Genomic DNA, 20,311 nt, shown 5'->3' with positions numbered 1-20,311 from the left:
AAAGAGATAATTAATTTTTTTAATTTGAATTAAAAAATGTCTTGTAAATATATCTAACTTTTATATATACTAAGTGTTATAATATTAAATAGTATGGTATTTGCTATAACAATGACTCAAAATATTAATTTAAGATATATTTGAACCTGGTAAGACCTCAATGCAAGCAAGATCAACTAAAATCTATTGTTAGGGTCCCAAATCTGACTTGAGTTCGTTACCTTAAAGACCCAATGCAAATGAAGTCCATGTGTTTCCTCTTAAATCGGCTCAAATTGGATCTCCGTTGCTAGTTAGATATGGTAATGAGAACTCAGGGGAGCGTGAGAAACCCACTTTTCATCCTTCATTCCTATTTAAAAAAATGTCTCTGTTCTTTCTCCGTCATTGTAAGTTCCTATTTAATTACTCCTAAGAGAACGTAGATCTCTTCGGGTATCTATTAATATTCTTTGAAAATTTTTTAAAAAATTAACACAAAAAGACATAATATAATAAATCATAAAATAATCAATTCAATATAATTCAACACAATTTATAACATATTCGTTATGAAAAATAACATTTCAAAAGGAGAAAACATAAAAAAATCCAACATAATAACATAACATAATTTTTTAGGACGATACTGAGCGACATAGTGACGGACTTGATGAGAGGTAGAGAAAGTGAGTTAGAGAGAGAGAGGATCAAGGCTGAGAATGAGTCTGGAAGAAAAAGGAAAAATTCAAATTGGAGGCAGAAATTAAGGTTACTAAATTCAAGAAATAGATTTACATATATATAAAATAGGATAAATTAATAATTTTATATTCGCGTATATTTAATAAGTTTCATGGGGCGGGTACTTATGTCCGTGCCCCTATTAGGAGTGGCAAATGGGAAAGTCCGCCCTGTCTTGCCAAAAGCCCGCTCCGCCTAGTAAAACGGTTCTGAATTTTTCCCCCGCCTACCTAATGGTAGGCTAGCGGGATCTTCTTTTTTTTATAAACCATTAAATATTAAACAATATATATAATTTCACAACAATTTCAATAAATTTATAATTTCTAAAAATATAAAAAAATTATAATTTTTAAATTCACGCACATTAACGTCTTTATAATTATAAATATGTAATAAATATACTTATAAATCAATTTTTTTGAAACAAAATAATAAAACCAGCATTGTCCAAAGCAAAAAAATATTATCCAAAATATATAATTAAACATCTTCAAGTTTATAATCAATCAAACATAAACATAATTCAAAATATAACTTAAAACTCCTTCAATTATCATCTTCATCCTCTTGTAGATCAATAACATTATAAAAATTTGTAAAAAATGTCTCTATGTCTCTACCAAAATAAAAGCTTGCGGGCGGGAAAGCCTGCCCCGTCCCGTCGAAGTCCTCCAAATCCCGTGGATTAGGCGGTGCAGGGTAGGCGGGATTTTTAAGTTTGGTGGTCATAAATTTTCAGCCCAACTCGCATTTTTTGGCGGGTTATGCAACCAGCTCGACAGGTTTTGACCCGTTTGCCACTCCTAGTCCCCATCCATTTTCGCATGGCAGGTCGTGAGGATTTCGGGAGTCCCCATCTAGCTCCAAAACGCGAGTAATTCCTGCAAATACCCGTTTCGGCTGTTTTTGTGATCATCCTTATTGCTAGCATTCATTGGTTCATGACGTGGAGCTATTCTAGCCACTCAATAAATTCTCAGATAATCAAAGTCTAGGTTATATCATTTTTATAAAGTTACATGTATCCTTATTATAACAATATTAATAAAAGATAAATGGATAAACACTAAACTATTGTTTGGATATAAGATAAAAAAATAAGAGGAAAGAAAATGAAAAGAAAAGTATATTTTTTGTGTGTGTTGTTTAGATGAAAAAAATGAATGAAAAGAAAATAGAGGAAAAAATTTCTTTTGTTTGAATGGAAGGAAAAGTAAGAAGAGAAAAAATCATAATAGAGAAAAATTATAATTCAAATGGTAACTCTGTATTTTTATCCATGTTTGCACTTTTGAATCAGTTTTTTTCGCAACTTTGAAGAAAAAAAATTTACGTGAGCTCCATATACACTTTTATGTTTTTCATTCAATTTCTTTGTTGAACCAAATAATGAAAAATTAATTTTTCCATCTATTTTCTTCTCCAGCATGTTATTCCTCTACAAATTCTTCTAATCTAAACAATGCATAAATATGTCATCTATTCTATTATATATAACAATAACTAATATCACATATTAGGCTAATTTATGTTGATAAACCAAAGTCACCCTAAAATTACCTGAATCCCCTAAACCCAATAACGTTATCTAATTGTCTTCATTTACATTTCCATATAAATCGAATATAATGAATTCAAATTAGGATAATAAGTAGTAAATCTAATTTATATTTAATAATTTACTCTAACTTATGGTAAAAATATAAAATTTGATGCCAAAAAAAAATAAAATGACATACATTTTTTACTAACGAACAAAAAAAATATTTTTTTATTTTTTATACACGTATCTATCTTTTTAAGTTATACATTTTGATTTATATAAATTAATGATAATTAAATGTACAAAAAAATACTAATTAATAAAAAAATAAAATTTAAGACAAACATGTCCTGAACAAATTGAAATAAAATAAAGACTTTTAATTATGATCATTAATTATAATTACATATATTTACTTCAAGATTTATACTTCAAAACACACTTATTAATATTTTGTATTTTTATTTTTTAATTTTATACTATCACAAACATTAGTTACTCTCCAATAATGACAATACTTTTAAAAAAATAAACATAACTAAATGATTTTAAAATTATATAATAATTTTTAATATAACAAAAAAATATACAATTACCTAAAATATAATATTTGTGTAGTAACTGAAATTTAATTGTCAATATAAAGTAATATATAATATCATTTCGTAATCAAATAAGTGTTTAATCAAAGAATTTAATATTTATATAATAATATGACAAAATAAATTAAAATTTGAGTTTAATCAAGCGTTCAAGTTTAAATTTTTATAAATTAATTTATTTGTGTTAAAGTGAATTGCGTAATAAAAAATTCATAAAAATTTCATATATTGAAGTAGACAACAATTTATTTATAAATACAAAAAGTGTATTGAATAAGTAAGAAATTATTTTATTTTAATTTGGTCCATAATTCACATGATTCGAATTTAGTTCAATATATATAATTTGATTTGATTTGATTTAATAATTAGTTGAAAATATCTCAGTTGCCTATTTTATTCATAGATTTATTATTTTAATGACTAATAAATTAATCAAATTAATTAATTAGTACACACAATAAATTTGGATTAATAAATTAAAAGAAATAAATTAAAAATACTAACAAAATATTAAAATAAATAAATTAAAAAATACTACCAAATTAAATTGATATAAATTATAATAAATTATATAATATTTAAATATTTAATCAAATTAATTAGTTGATATAGTTAATTTATCGTAATAACTTATAGTTAATGGGTTAAAAGAAATAAATCGAAAAATATTCTAAGAAACATGCTATGTCAGCTTTATCATTAAGTACAAAAATCCAATTTTTATATAATAGAATAGATAAATTTAAATGTATAATATTATTCTTATTAAAATTATCTAATTATATTTATACAACTTAAACTTTTAGAGAAAATTATGAATGACATCTTATTGGTCAAAAAACTTATTAATGACTCTAGAGTCTAAATAATTTGATGTGAATTTCTTTTTATTTTTTACATTAACTTTAGATTAAAAAAATTAATTCTGACATATAATTGAAAACTTAAAATGCAATTAATAAAATTTTTTTATCTATAATTATTAATGAGATGTAATCTAGATATAATGAGAAATAAATCATATAAATAGAGATTTTGCATAATAGATAGAGTTAAATTCAAGGATAACGATGTTTTTTAATTAATTTTTTTAATTTATTCAATTACAATAATAATAATAATAATAATAATAATAATATATTTGTCTAACTTAATTTAACTTTTTCGTACACAATTTTTAATCTATTTTATATTCATTTACATTAAAAAAAAGAAAGAAATAAAGGATATACAATCTTTAACACGGTACTCTTTTAGGTATTTAGAAATCTAGAACAAAAAAAAAGCCTTGAAAAACTAAATAGCCACCTAACTTTTCTTGCCCTCAATTCTGTGACCTTACTCCCAAAAACCCAGAAGAATAAAATATTGCTTGACTTACTTTCGAATGCAGTAGAGAAGAACATGCAACTTCCATCTCGTCGCTGTTATTCCACCTGCCCAGTCACTACCATTGTTGTGTCTATTCCGCCACCGTATGCGTTGCTATGCGTCATCCAATTTAATGAATTTAATTAGAATAAACAATAAATTATTTATTTTATTTTAGACTTCATAAATGAAAAAATCAATTCACTGATACAATGAATTACAATTAACGTAGTCTAATTAATTAAGTAATATAAATTATAATAAATTATATTAATATTTAAATATCCGATCAAATCAATTAGTTGATATAATTAAGTCATTGTAATAAATTGTATTGAATGAGTTAAAATAACTAAATCGGAAAACACTCTGTGGAGCATGCTATGTCAAATCCATCATTAAATGTAGAAACTCAATTTTTATATAATAGAATAGATAAATAAAATAAATAAGTAAGTAAGTATTTGCACTATTATACTTCTTGTTCTACATAATGACTTAAGATATTTGTTTTGTATGTTAAATAATATAAATAATATTTTGTATCTTATATTCATTAAATATTGATATTAAGAGGAGAAAATTATGTAATAAATTTTATAAATAGTAATTATAAAAATAAATAATTATTTATTATAAAGATGTCAAAAGAATCTAATATATAAAAATGTGAATTGTAAAAATAGAGGGATACATATATAAAGAAGAATAACATGCATGCATAAACGTTTTTTAACTATATCATAATTTGTTGTAGCTATACAATGAATTCAACGGCAGTGCTCCAAAAGTTTGCATCGGTGCACCTCGAGCACATGACTTGATTTCTTAAGCCGCAAGTATGCCGAGCACATTGTCATCCAATTCCATCAGCAACGATAAGGCTTAAATTGAGATATTTTGAGTTATAAACAAACAATCAACGAAATATTATTCATCTATACCTTTTTATTTATCCATAAAAGAAATTTTACATAAAAAAAGAAGAAAAGAAGAGTTGAAATAGCAAGAGCGATAAAAATGATGATTCTTATCATTTTGTTTGGTTGTCTATATATAGAAGACCAGAAAATCATAATTATCTAATAAAATTAATTTGTATTTATTGCATTTAATTTGAATAAGCAAGAAATGATCATATTTTAGTTTAGTATTTAATTCACATGATTTGAATTTGACTCAATACATATAATTTAATTTGATTTAATTATTAGTTAAAAATATCTCATTTGCTTATTTTATTTATAGATTTATTATTTTAATTATTAATAATTTAATCAAATCAATTAATTAATATACATAATTTATACCTAATTTGATTTAATAAATTAAAAAATACTACCAGAATATTAAAAAAAATTAGGAAATACTATTAAAATAAATTGATATAAATTATAATAATTATGTAATATTTAAATATCTAATCAAATCAATTAGTTGATATAATTAATCTCATAATAGATTATATTTAATGAGTTAAAAGAAATAAATCGAAAAACACTCTCCGAAGCATGTTACGTCAACTTCACCATTAAGTGTAGAAATTCGATTTTTATATAATAGAATAGACGTTAATTCATATATAGTATATAAACAAATTTAATTAGAATAAATAACAATTTATTTATTTTATTTTAGACTTTATAAATGAAAAGATTAATTCACTAATATAACGAATTATAATTAATGTAGTATAATTAATTAAGTAATATAAATTATAATAAATTATATTAAGAAAAGAAATATTTAAATATCTAATCAAATCAATTAGTTGATATAATTAAGTCAGTGTAATAAATTGTATTGAATGAGTTAAAACAATTAAATCGGGAAACACTCTCCGAAGCATGCCACGTCAGCTTCATCATTAAATGCAGACATCCGATTTTTATATAATAGAATAGATATTAGAAAGTTTATATAATACTATATAATAATATTATCATGATCAATACTATATGATATCAAAAAAAAAAATACCGTGCTAATATAATATTATTAATATTATATAAATCATCTTTGTATTTATTTTTCTGTGCGTATATAATATTTAATTAACACATTAAGACGTATATAATATTTTGTTAATACATATATAATATAAAGTGATTTACAAATTATTATTAATTCGTATATAATGTATAATTAAATTTAATGAATTCAATTAGAATAAACAATAAATTATTTATTTTATTTCAGACTTTATAAATGAATAAATTAATTAACTAATATAACAAATTATAATTAATGTAGTAAATTTAATTAAGTAATATATTATAATAAATTATATTAATATTTAAATATCTAATCAAATCAATTAGCTAATATAATTAAGTCATGGTAATAAATTGTATTGAATGAGTTAAAATAATTAAATCGGGAAACACTCTCCAGAGCATGCTACGTCAGTTCCATCATTAAGTGTTGACATCCGATTTTTATATAATAGAATAGATAGAATAGATAGATTAAGTTGTGATGATCATTCCTAAATATATTAATATATTTCAATACTATTATACCTGTGATGATTTTTTCGATATATATATATAGTATTTGTATTATTATACATTATTTTTTTATTAATATTAAAAAATCTTTTATCTTTTAAGAAAAGTTACAACTCAATCACAAAAATTTTTATATATCATCATTAAACACATTGACTTGTATGTTAGGCTGCGTTTGTTTACAGAGACAGGACACTAATATAAGAACACAGAGATATAAAATTGTGTTTGACAGGAGAAATATAGATAGAAATAATATGTCCAGAGACACTAAATTAGTGTATTTTGTGTCCATTCTGACAGAAAGGACACAGAGATACTAACAAGAAACACAACTTATTTTTTATTTTTTCTTTCGTTATTCTTGTTAATTTTTTATAATTATATTTTTTATTATTATATCTTTCATCTCAAATTTTTTGAATGAAAAAAATAAGAATAAATTATATTTTCATAATTTGTTCTAGTTTATTACTAAATAAAATATAAAAACACAAAATTTTGTGTCTCTGTCCATCAGTGTCTTGTCTTGTTTTGTTCTTAGTGTCTTGTCCTATCCTGTTTTCAGAAACAAACGCAGCCTTGTTGACTGTGTCTAATAAAAAATTAAGGGCAATTTACCTAAATAAAATGGTTGGGAAAAATCTTTACTCAAATGCAACAATTGGAATTTCTTTACTTGCGTGTCCTGATTCATTATTATGTAAACCGTGATAAGTTACCATGTTTTACTTTTTACACATAAACCGTGACAGGTAAGCACGGTTTATAAAAAAAATAACGGTTGTTAATTTTTAACTAACAAATAAATACACTTATATTAGTACAATAAATCGAATAAATATAATTAATCATATGAGTACAATAATGCGAATACATACAATTTTATAAATCATTAATTTAAATTATATCTATTTAAAATTTAAATTACAAACTAATACAAATTTTATAATTTAAAAATCTAATTATTTAAATAAAATTAAATTGATTAAAAATAAAAATATACTAATACAATTTAAATCGTATTAAAATGTAAACAATTTTTCTGAGTCCATAAACAAACTTTACGTAAATAAATAAGTTTAGTTAATGTGATAGGTGAATTTTGTATTTATATTACTCCACGCATAAACTGTGGTAACTTAAGGGATCTTATGATCACATAGACTACTCATAAACCGTGGGAACCTAGCACGGTTTCCACCCACGTTATTCATGCATAATCCGTACTTACTTGGACTTCAGATTCTACTTGGGCTTCAGATTTTACTTAGACTTCAGATTTTGCTTGACAATAAGAGTTGGGTTGGGCTTCCTATTGGATTTTTGAGTTGGGTTTATGATGGGATTTGGGATTCTCAAGATCACCTATGGATTTGGGGTTGATAGGATTTGTGGTGGAGGTGTTAGCAATAGACTTGTTTGAGATGGAATTTAGCGTATTAGGAATTAGGTTTGCAGATGGATTGTTTGGGATGGGGATGAAAGTAGGAGGAATTGGGTTTGCATTTGATTTGTCATCTGAAATTTCATTTAAGGTATTCTTAAGGTTGTTCCTGTTAGTCTTCAAGTCACCATCAAAAATATCTTGTGCTTCATAATCTAGATAGAGGACAACTTTTTTCCCCTCCAACAGTTCAGGTTTAGAAACTTCATGTTTGAAATAAACATCGATTACTCCATCATTCCTCTGTGCATGGAAGCACATCTCCCTTAATTCATCATCAGTGGTCAGAGTTCTCAATCCAACTTCCAAGCTCTTGTCCGGAGCTAGCCACCAGCACTCAACTACCTTGTCATACCCCAACTCCTTGAAATAGTTTCTGATGAAGAAAACATCAAGTGTATCCTCATCAAAATCTCCTAAGAAACTTCTATTGTCGGGTGAGTAAACCAATCTTGCATCAACATTCTTCTTAAACGTTCCACCATGATGAAACATGATGTCCAGCAATTTTTTCATCTGCACAAAAAAAACTATAATATTTTATCTAATGTATAGAATCAGCAAACCACAACAGAACCCAAAATTATTTATAAACAGTTACTTCATTGACATTGCCATTATAGAACAACCCTTATTTTCTGTTTGAAAATAAAGCATTCTAAAAGTCCCCTACCCACACCACTCGGTGCAAAAAAATCCTAACTAATAATATAACATCGATAGTTTTTCATCAACCTACACAAAATTTCCAAGTAAAATCCATAATGATGGATACCTTAACACTATAAAAAATAGAACAAAAATATTTTATATACTGCATGCCTACCTCTGTGACAGGAGATTTCATGTAGAAGCTTTGCTCTTTTCTTCACCGATTTTGAGCCAACGATGACTAGATTCTTCTTAATTCAAAATTGCTTCACCCCAAAAACTCTCACAAGGACTTCTGAATGCCAGGGTTTGGAGCTTTTAATTCGAACAAGATGAAGAAGACGAAGTGATCTCTTTGAATATGGAGGGTTTAAACGTTTTGTAACTCTTTCCTAGTTGAAACAATATCGTCTTGTTATGGGTTTAGCGTCAAAACCTAATACGACGATATTTTTTATTGTCCAGCGTGACAATCATTTGCCAGGTCATTCTCATCAGAAAGCCAGTTGAACGGAAAATTTAAGAGAGATCAATTTGATATATTTTTTTCAATTTCAAGAATATAAATAGTACAATTAAAAAATTAAGAACTAAATCGAAGTATTTTGTGAATATTAGAAATTATTTTAGGATTTAACTCCACATTCGAGAGAGAAGAGAAAAAAGAGTTGTTATTGACTTATTATATGCATCCTTCCTTCCATGAGTCAAAGCTTGGAGCAAACATTCTTCACATTCAACTATCTCCTCAAGCAATTCGCACGGTACTCGTGCATGCATAGGAGAATTTTAATATTCTCTTTGTTCTTGCATTCATCATTTTCAAGTATATGAAACTACTCAAAATTAATTCAAGAGAGATAGTTCATTCGTACATCGACTGATCCGAAAAATTATTTTGGAAATTTCTCGTAGAGTAAATCAATGAAGCATGTTGAAAGAAGTTCGTAACTGGCATAAATTAAATCGCAGTTAAATTGCACTGAGCTATGTATTTTAGTTCAACTATACTATACACGTTATCAGTATAAAATATATATTAAAATATAAATACACATAAAAAATAAATTAAAATATATATATTTATATATAAATATATTAGTGACTGATTTTAGTGAGTGATTTAATTTTACTATAGCATTTTTAATTTTAGTTAATAAGCCATGAAGCTCAGCAAGTATGATCTTTTCAGTAAAAATTTAAATCACTGTAGATACTACAATTTATGAAGGAATTTTGACTTTAAAAGAAAAGAAGATATCCCTACAAATTTATTATCAATTGACTAAAAAAAGTACGTCTTGTTGCAATTTAAAATTTAATTACTTTATATTTATATTTTTAGATAGTTAAGCTCCGCTGTAATCTAAAATAAATAAAAATAAGACATATGCGTAAATAATGTTGAATAAAAAAAATAGTTTATTAATTTTTTCTGTTTGTTTATTTAGGTAAAAAAATCCTAACTTATTATATATAATATAATTTTTTTTCTCAAATATTAGTAAATATGTATTTAAAACATTATGTATATATAAATTCATGAAAAAGGTTAAAGTTTTTTTTTCAAACTTTTAAAGTTTTCTTTTTGTTTTATTGATATTAGAAAAATAGAAATAAAAAAATATTATTTGTTTAAATTTAGAATAATTATTTTGTAAAAATTAGAGTTAATTATTTAAAAATATATAGATAATTATTTAGAAATTAGTGTTAAGTATTAGGATATTTTATTAATGATTTAAATTATTGTAATTTAAATTATTAAAAAAATATTATATTATACAAAATATACATTAAACATAAATTAGTGTAATTAAATTATTAGAAAAATCAGTATAGATTTAATATACTTTAGTTTTTGTATTTTTTAATTTTAATTATTTAGAGTTATTGATATTACTTATTTAATTATTTGTGATAATTTTTTATAACTTTTATTGTTAATTATTTAAAACTATTGATATTAATTTTTAAATATATTAAGTTTTTAAATATATTTAAATGTATAGGTTTAAACTCAGGTATTTACATAAATAAAATGAATGAAAGAAACTGTTACGTAAATACAACATTCTGAAAAATCAGACGCAAATGCAACAAATCCAATTATATGTAATCCGTAACACCTTAATGCGGAACCTGGATACACGTAATCCGCTACACCTTGTCGCAGATTACGTTGAGAAGCTAAAAACTCATAAACCGCTACACCCTGTAACAGTTTATGAACAGATGGGCCCGAAACGTATTCCGTTACACCCTCTAACGGATTATAAAGAGAGTGAAAACTTTGGAACATATTCATGAATACCAGTATAATAGTAACAATCCGTGATGCAAAATATACGAAGTTATACAAATATACTCGTCATAAGCAATAAGTCATACAAATATAATAGCCACGCCAGGCATTAACACTAACACAGAATAAATTACTACATAAGTCATATAAATATAATAGTCACAAGTCATTAACACTAACAGGAAATAAAAATGTCATAAGTTATACAAATAGGTCGGAACTAACACTAACACTAACACACCCAAGGCACTAACACTAACACCCAAAAATGTAATCGCTACATGAGAAAATAAAATTCAGAAACTTGAAGCACAAACACTACAAGTCCTACGAACTACCAGCAATGGTGGAGCCTCTCTGGGGGCAAGATCTACGCATGTGCCCAGGCTGTCTACAGAGCCCGCATCGCTTCGGTCAGTTAGGATCAGCCTAATCCATGTTGTTCTGGATTCTGGTAGACCTCGGTCGCCCATTACGACAATGCCTCAAGCTAGGATCCGGAATAACGGTCAGACCATCATAAGGTGGCCAAAGTCCCTCTGGTATTGGCGGCACAAAACCCATCTGGTACACCCTGAACAACTTCTGCATGGTGTAGACTTCGTCGACATAGATAAACCAGTCAAGCCGTGATTGGGCACAGGGGCGAAGCTACATACATAGAAAGGGGGGCAATCGCCCCCCTAATTTTAATTTTTTACATGTAAATTATATGTAAATTTCAGTTTAGCCCCCCCTTAAAATTTTATTTTAGTCTTTTTTTAGTGTGTAAATATTTTTGGCCCCCCTCTAATATTTCTTCTAGCTCCGCCCCTGATTGGGCACAACATGCAATCGCATGTCAACATGGATAATGGAGAGCTTGAAAGTTCTGAAGGAAAACTCGGTACGTCCCAAGTGAAAAGGTCTCAGTCGGTGTTGTCTCGGCAACGATATACTCAGACTGGCGTCTATCGAATAGAGTGACAGTGAAGCACCTGAAGTCTCTCAAGTTGCGGTCCATCGCCTTCATAAAAGACTGGCAAAACTTGGCACCGCTGGCCAACTGGGCCTCTTCCGTCTGACCACGAATCACAAACAACTCTGCTAGCCGACCATATGTGGACTTCACCAGGGCGATAACTGGAAGATTCCATGTACCCTTCAGAACAGAATTAACACACTCAGATATATTGGTCGTCATGTGATCGAATCATCTGCCACCATCCTGGTGCTGAGTCCACTTATCGTATTCTATTCTGTTCGCCCAATCACACATTGCTGGATTCTCAGTCCGCATTATATCAAACTAATAAAACTCTGCCTCAGTCTTCACATAAGCAATGTTCACAAGCAAACGCTTTGCATCCGTGCCCTTGAAACTGAGTGCGAAGTTAGCTGTAACATGCCAAATACAAAATGCTCGATACGCATGAGGGGGTAACCATCCACTGTTAGGGTTCTCTAGTGCAGCCTTGATACTGTTGTGCCTATCCGAGATGACCAATATCCCCTGTTGCGGAGTCACATGTTGGCGCAGGTTAGTCAGGAAGAAAGACCACGACTCGACATTTTCCCCCTCCACAAGACTGAAAGCAATAGGCAAGATGTTGGAGTTCCCATCTTGGGCGATGGCTAGGAGTAAAGTCCCACCATACTTGCCATACAGATGACTACCGTCTATGCTGACCAATGACTTGCAATGTCGGAAAGCTTCAACACAAGGAGGAAACGTCCAAAAAAGATGATGAAAGTACACGGTTGAGTCGTCAACGTCATCACCGACTTGAACCGGAGACGTCTTCAACAACGCAACGGTCCCCTCCATGGTAGACTGCACACCAAGGATCCAACAAGGTAGCTTGGTATAGGACTCCTCCCAGTCTCCGTATATCTGTGCTACTACCTTCTGTTTTACCAACCACGTCTTCCTGTAAGTTGGCTTGAACCCGTATGTTGCTTTGGTAGCTTCTTGCAACACCTTTATCGATACCGCCGCATTGGCTCGAACCAGAGGAAATATTTTCACACAGATCGCGTGATAATCAAGCTGTCGGTGGTCGCTTGATATCGATGTAGCCAAGCATATGTGTGGTCGTTGTACCATTGAACCTCCCAGGTTCCCTTTCGCGCTCAAAGGCTGATGCGAATCATCCATGTGCAACCCTTGACGAACTCCTTGCATCTCTCATGGTACTTAAGATGATCCGACTCCATCACTTTGTACTCAACACCGCGGCGAATGCTGTAATCCTTTACACTAAGAACAGCTTTCTCCTTACTGTGGAAAGATTGGCCAACTGAAATTCAACTACAGAATTTTCCTCGTGCAAACTTTGACCCTCAAAGGTTGGAACTGACTCCGGCGGTTGGCCGACGACTTCCAGGTTCAGGGTAGAAAAATGTGCAGGTTGCTCATGTGTGTTGGCACTTGATGGTGGTTGACATGTTGCTGGGTTTGTCGGAATTTCATCATCACTTTTCCCTCCAATGTCAGCAGGCTCTTCATCCGAATCATCCTCTAGCATCGCATTTTCAATCCGATCCAGTTTTCCCTCACGACCAACATCTGAAGATGGATGGGCTGAGGTGAATACCCCAACTGGACCAGCTGGCCGATACTCCAACAAACACTCAGGTGCAATGACGGGCATCGAGGTAGAGGCACCCCCCATCGTGGTGGACTGAGGGTTTAGCGCGGATGCCCCAGAACTATCGATGCCATATTACAACTTCGCAAACAACTTGTGTATCCTCACTTCCGGAAAACTCTAGCGACAATGAAACAACACCTGCATATCTTCATCTGATCGTAACACGAATGTTTCATATTGCACACCGGTTGACACAACTGCAATAGGAATCTTGTAGAACAGCTTCTTCACCCACTTTGTGCCACACGCACCCAACTTTTGTAATATACTGGTCTTCAGATCCAACAATGTATCAGATGACATGATGAAAACACATAGTGATTCTCTATCGGTAAACTTCACAGCGCCTCTTACTTTTTTTTTTATTTTTCCAAAAGAGTGCACTAACACCAAAAAGCTCTCCTCACTCTCCATTCCTCAAGTTATGAATGAATGAAAATGACACTCTACACAACTTGTTGGGTATATATAGACATTTTCAAAACTTTCACTCTTTTCATAATCCGCTAGAAAATGTAACAGAATACGTTTTGGATCCATTTGTTCATAAACTGTTACAGGATGTAGCGGTTTATGAATTTTTTGCTTCTCAACGTAATCCGCAACAAAGTATAGCAGATTACGTATATCCAGATTCCACATTAGAATGTCACGAATTACATATAATTGGATTTGTTACATTTACATATAGTTTTTCAAAATGTTATATTTGCATAATAATTTTTTTTATTCATTTTATTTATGTAAATTGTCCTTTAAACTCTTTTCGGCATGAATGGTAATATATTTTCTTGTATGCAGTGCACATATATATGGCCATAAATCGTTGTCCTCCTATGGCTTTTACTTGGGGTACTTGAAAAGCATAAAACCTAATATACAACAATTTATTCTTGAAATGAATGCATAAATCGTGGTTATTTTTGAGTTTTTTTTTTGGGTTAAAACTTAAAAGTTAAAACTAATGGCAATGCTATGATTTATATAAAAAAGTTAGAAAACAAAATTGTAGTGCATTTAGATTTAGGACAATCTAATAATATTTAACTTCAATTGATTTAATTAAGTAAATTATCCATTATTATTTTTACTTTCTATAAATATATGTAAAATTTTGTTTCTACATAATGCAAAAACTAAAGATGATATGTAGATCTAAATTATCAAAATTTAATCTGTCATAAACTAATCATAATGGTTTAAGTATGGAATTATAATAACTTATATATCATATTTGATCTTCTTATTATAACCATACTTAAGTTGAGGCATCATGCTTTAAAATTCTACTAATTTCTTTAAACAACAAAAAATAAAAATACTACGTAAAAAAATTAAGAATGACGATACGACTTGAAAACCACAAGTACCTATGCTATGTCGCTATCTTAATTGCACCAATTTCTACAATATATGTGTTCCGGAGCTTACCTAGAACCGGACGGTGGTTGGACTTGTTTGAGGTCCAAGCGCTGGAGGAGTGTGGTCTCCGACTTGGTTTTCGTCTGGGAGCCGCCTCCGAGTTGTGTGTTCCAAGAGATGGGGGGTGGTACCTGCAAAGACACTCCGATGCCTAAGTCAGCATGGGGTAAAGCAGGTTTAGAATGTATTGGAACTTAGAGATACCTGAGGGGTGTCAGGGTATTTATAGTGGTGATCCAATAACCACCGTTGGAGTAGTGCCACCTTTTTAGGTGGATAACCGTACCTTTTATCTAGGGATTGTTGGGATATGGCTTCTAGAAGTGGTTAGAGAGATTTTAGGGGCAGTTACTTATTTGAATAAGCGTTATCTGCCAGCTATCTCTTGAACCCGACTTCTTTGGAAAGAAGTCTGTGTTGAGTCCGACCTCTTTTGAGGAGGTCGGTGAATAACAAAGGCCAATCTTTGGATTGGGCCTTTTGGTGTATTTGGACCTGGGCCTTAGTGTTGGGCCAGTGTATGAACAGTGCCCCTACTCGAGTTCAATCTCTTTTTCTTAAGAGTTGGATTCGAGTATTTAAACTCGGGCTTGTAGGCTCTGTATAATTGGTTTTAGCACATCTTACTTAACCAAAGAATATTTCTTGTCCTAGTTTCATACAACTCGTTCAATTCGAGTTGTTTTGAGGATCCATGACTTGTTTTAATACAAATCACCTTTCTGAAACTTATTCTGATTTCTTACAACTTGTTTCAAGTACAAATTGTTTATTTTGAGTCCTTTTAAACTATCAGATCATCTTTATAACCATCGGACTTCGTTGCTTTATCCATTATGCCCCTGCTTGAGGTCGAGCTTTATGAAGTCGGACTCGAGCAATCAAGCAGAAAGGATTTTCGAATGAAGCCTTTTTTTGTTGAACTCATTCATTCTGAGTTTTCTAGATGACTTGTTTTTTATACAAGTCACTTTTTTGAAGCACAACTCGTTATATATCAAGTTGTTTTGCGCAATTTAAATTACTTAGATCATATGGTTATTTTCTTACTCGATTTTGTTCAACTCATGGGCTTGAGTTGTTTTAAATCATCAAGCCGTATTATAACCATTGGACACCAATTTATACCTCGTCGCTTTATCCGAGCGACCATTGAAAAGGCCAGCTTGTGATTTTTGCGCTTTGTCGAGCATAAATTGGCGCCTTAGGTGAAAGGATTATATGCTTATTCCCTCCCCTTTCTAGTTTTTACAAGGTTGTCGTCCTTGTGTATGATACAACTTGTTTTATCCAAGTTGTTTTGGAGGATAGTTTTTACGTTTCGATTTTGCTCAAAAACGTTTACAATCCTTCCTTTTTAACTCGTTTCTATACGAGTCGTTTGAAGTGATTCATTTTGATACAAATCACTTTTAAAGCTTTGCTTTTAGATAGACACGACTTGTGCTTGACACAATTTCGTTGAAAATATGGTTGACTGGCATAACTCGTTTTATCCAAGTTATCCTTATGTTGTTGTGAATGCTAGAACGAGTTTTCTTGGAACAACTTGTTTTTGTGAAAGTGTTCCATTTTATACGACTAGGTCGTTTATTTTTAGAACTTGTAGAGATGAGATTCTGGGCTTGAGATTTTGTACGATCCATTTGTTATCCGTGTGGATCGAGTTGTTAGATCGTATTTATGCCTCAAGGGGCATATTAAGTTACTTTTGCGACTTGTTCTAAACACAACTTTTTCAACCCGTTTGGCCCGAGCTGTTTCGAGGTGTTTTCTTTCCAATTCGCATATGTAACTTCTTTCCACCAATTGGTTCTTCGTCGCTTCATCCAGGCGATTTCTATATGATCGGCCCGTGACTTTCGCGGTTTATCGAGCTTCAATTGGTGTGTGTTAATTGTAGAAAATCAATTTTCATAAGGAATTGTTTTATCTCCTTATGTTGGAGGTGTGTTGCGACCTGGATAGTTTTTCACCTTCGAAGTTAGACACTTTGTAGTAGCCCTTTTCTAAGATTTCAGTAATCTTAGAAAAAACCTTTTTGATCTTTGTTTTTGGAAAACCTTTTACTTGGCTGACTGTCCCTTTCTTTAAGTTTTCTTTAACAACTCGGGACAGCCTTTTGCCTTAGTGCTTTCAATAGGTTTCCTAATCTCTTTTTGGTATTCCTTACACTCAATTTTTGATCTATTGAGCTCTTATGATTTAGGTTATTTTTGCGATGCGTTTCCTTTTTTCTCGGTTTTTCTGACTTGTAAGTCAGATAATTTCCGAGTTTATTACGATCGACTTTTATAACCTCTTTACACCGACTTGTACCTCGTCGTTTTATCCTGACGACCATCTAGGTCGGTTCATGGGATTTTCACGCTTTGTCGAGCTTAAGTCGGTGCGTTTCGTAGAAAGAAAGAAAAACGAGAAGGAATTTATAAGAGATAAAAGATCTTTATTTATTTGCGAAGGTACTTTTATTGCTACTAAGGGTTTTTTACTATCTATGATCCCTTAGTCTCTACTACAATGCCTCGTTAAAAACCCTTCTTCAGAAAAAATCCTTTAATTTTTGGGAAAAAATCATGAAGTTGGAAAAAGAGTACATCAGGGAGTAGAGTTCGTTTTTAGTACCTTTTCATGCCACGACCTTGGTAGCTCGGTGCTGTTTAAGTCAGTCACCTTGTAATAGCCTTTTCCTAAGATCTCAGTAATCTTGTAGGGTCCTATCATGAAGTTGGAAAAAGAGTACATCAGGGAGTAGAGTTCGTTTTTAGTACCTTTTCATGCCACGACCTTGGTAGCTCGGTGCTGTTTAAGTCAGTCACCTTGTAATAGCCTTTTCCTAAGATCTCAGTAATCTTGTAGGGTCCTATCCTTTTTGTTGTCATCTTTCATTCGCCCAAGCCTGATATTTTTTCTTATCAAGATGAGGTCTTTTGCGGCGAATCTCGTAGTCATCCTTTGTCTCAAGAGCTCTTTCCTTATCTGAGTTTGCTCTCAGGCTTCTGGAAGGGGGTCACGTTCTTCTTTCGTGCTCTAGCATCATTGTAGAATGTTGTCTTTAGTTTTTAATAATTTTGGACTTAGCCTTCATGATAAGCCAGTGCCCCTACTCGAAGTCGAGCTTCATAAAGCCGGACTCGAGTATTCAGTCATGCCATTCTTGAATCTTACTATTTGTTGCTATGTGACTTCTACAAGTTATTTTGGACTCTCTTTTTGGGAGGTCGGATAACTTGTTTTATACTTGTTGTGTCAACTTAGTAAGGTCGGATCCTTATCTCTTGACTCGAGGAGGCATTCTTATAAATCGCCATCCTTTTTTCAATTTGTTTTAAACAAATTGTTGTGAGGTCGGGTTTACATCCTCTTCGTATTGATGTTTGATTATGGTCACACTGTCCTCAAGTTATTTTTGCAATTCGTTTCAGGTTTGCCCCTTGCCAGCTTGTTTTAGTACAAGTGGCTTAATGAGGTTAGACCACGATTTGTATTTATAACTTCTTATGCCACTTTGGATCTCATCACTTCAAGTCAGAAAAAGTGTGCATTAAGGAGTAAGGTGCACTTTCTAGCTGTAGTATCCCTTTTGTTGTAAACATGGCACAATCTAGGTAGATTGTTTTCGAATAAGTTGAGTATGTTGTAGTAGTTCTTTTTCAAGTCTTAAGTGACTTTGTTGGATCTTTTCCTTTTGGTGTTGGCTTTTCTTCGTCCGCTCAAGAAAGAAGTCGGACTTTTCTTTGTAAGCTCTTAAAGGAAGTCGGATTTTTATTTGTAGACTTGAATCCTCAGAGGAGGTCAAATTATCTTCATAAGTTTGGATATTTAGAAGAGGTCGGATTCTTCTTTCTAAGCTTGGAAAGAGGTCGGGCTTTCTTTCTAAGCTTGGGGTTTTTTGACCTCATTGTAGACTCTGATCTTTAAAAGAAGTCGGAACCTCTTTCTGATATTCTTCGAGGTTTTTGACCTCATTGTAGAGTTGATCGTAAAAGAGGTCGGATTTTTTACAGACTCCAAAATGAGGTCGGATTTCTTCTTTGTCGGATACTAAAGAGGTCGGATTTTCTTTGGTGAGCTCCCAACTCATCCGACCTTTAAAGAAAAGTCTGACCATTATTCCCTCCAATGAAGACTGGGCCTTTGTCGCTCCGACTTTCTTTTTTCTTTGGATCAGATTCCAGTTTTCTTCCTGGAAGACATCCATCTTTATTGGTGTGCAAACAACATCAAATTCTACCGCAGGAATATTTCTTTCCATATTCATTGGCAGTGATGTAATTTGTGAGCAACCAACGAAAGATGTACCATGTGAATTTTTCGTGTTATTCACTACTCTGTTGTAATTGATATGTGAATCCAACGAAGAAAAAACTGGATTCATCACTTCATTGTCGGATTGGGTTGCATTCAAATGGATTGATGCTGCACTTTTTGGCATAAGTTGAAAAGAAAGGTTTCATTGTTTTTATCAACAACGTTTTTCCTTCTTTCTTCAATTACTGACTAATATGGGATATTTTATTTATTTATAAAACCTGTGAATTTGGAACATGCAACTGCTCCATTCCATGAGTGGGTATCATGGACTTTTGTAAGTCGGCACAGATGTCATTATCCATCCTATTTCACGAAGAGGTTGGGATTAGTCACGTTCCCTTTTCCTCTTTTTTTTTTTTCTTCACGTAACTTCTTTTGCCAGTTGAATTTTCTGAGTTGAAAATTCTTTTATTCAATTGGCTTTCGAGTTCATTTTTTTTTTCAAGTAACTTCTTTTGCCAATTGAATTTTCTGAATTGAAAATTCTTTTATTCAATTGGCTTTCAAGTTCGTCTTTTTTTTTTTTCACGTAACTTCTTTTGCCAATTGAATTTTCTGAATTGAAAATTCTTTTATTCAATTGGCTTTCAAGTTCGTCTTTTTTTTTTTCACGTAACTTCTTTTGCCAATTGAATTTTCTGAATTGAAAATTCTTTTATTCAATTGGCTTTCGAGTTCGTCTTTGGTTTGCCTTCTACAATGGCCTTGGGACGGTGTTTTCTTCTCTTTTAATCCAATTTAACTGTAGAAGTAGAATCGTCATCCCTATTTGATATCCTCTGCC

General features: G+C 31.1%; 1 protein-coding gene across 1 annotated transcript; it reads right to left on the bottom strand.

Annotated features, from left to right (window-relative positions):
- Positions 1-12,446: 12,446 nt before the first annotated feature.
- Positions 12,447-13,322, bottom strand: LOC130980632 (uncharacterized). The gene has a single exon (XM_057904292.1). It carries the CDS (start codon positions 13,320-13,322, stop codon positions 12,447-12,449), a length of 876 nt encoding a protein of 291 aa, XP_057760275.1.
- Positions 13,323-20,311: the final 6,989 nt, after the last annotated feature.

Source organism: Arachis stenosperma, chromosome 5 (genome assembly GCF_014773155.1).
Source record: "Arachis stenosperma cultivar V10309 chromosome 5, arast.V10309.gnm1.PFL2, whole genome shotgun sequence".
In the NCBI taxonomy this organism is placed as follows: domain Eukaryota; kingdom Viridiplantae; phylum Streptophyta; class Magnoliopsida; order Fabales; family Fabaceae; genus Arachis; species Arachis stenosperma.
This window is presented reverse-complemented; position numbering and strand designations above follow the sequence as displayed.

Coding starts and splice junctions, on each gene's coding strand:
- LOC130980632 (XM_057904292.1), bottom strand. CDS start 13,322: ATGCAAGGAGTTCGTCAAGGGTTGCACATGGATGATTCGCATCAGCCT.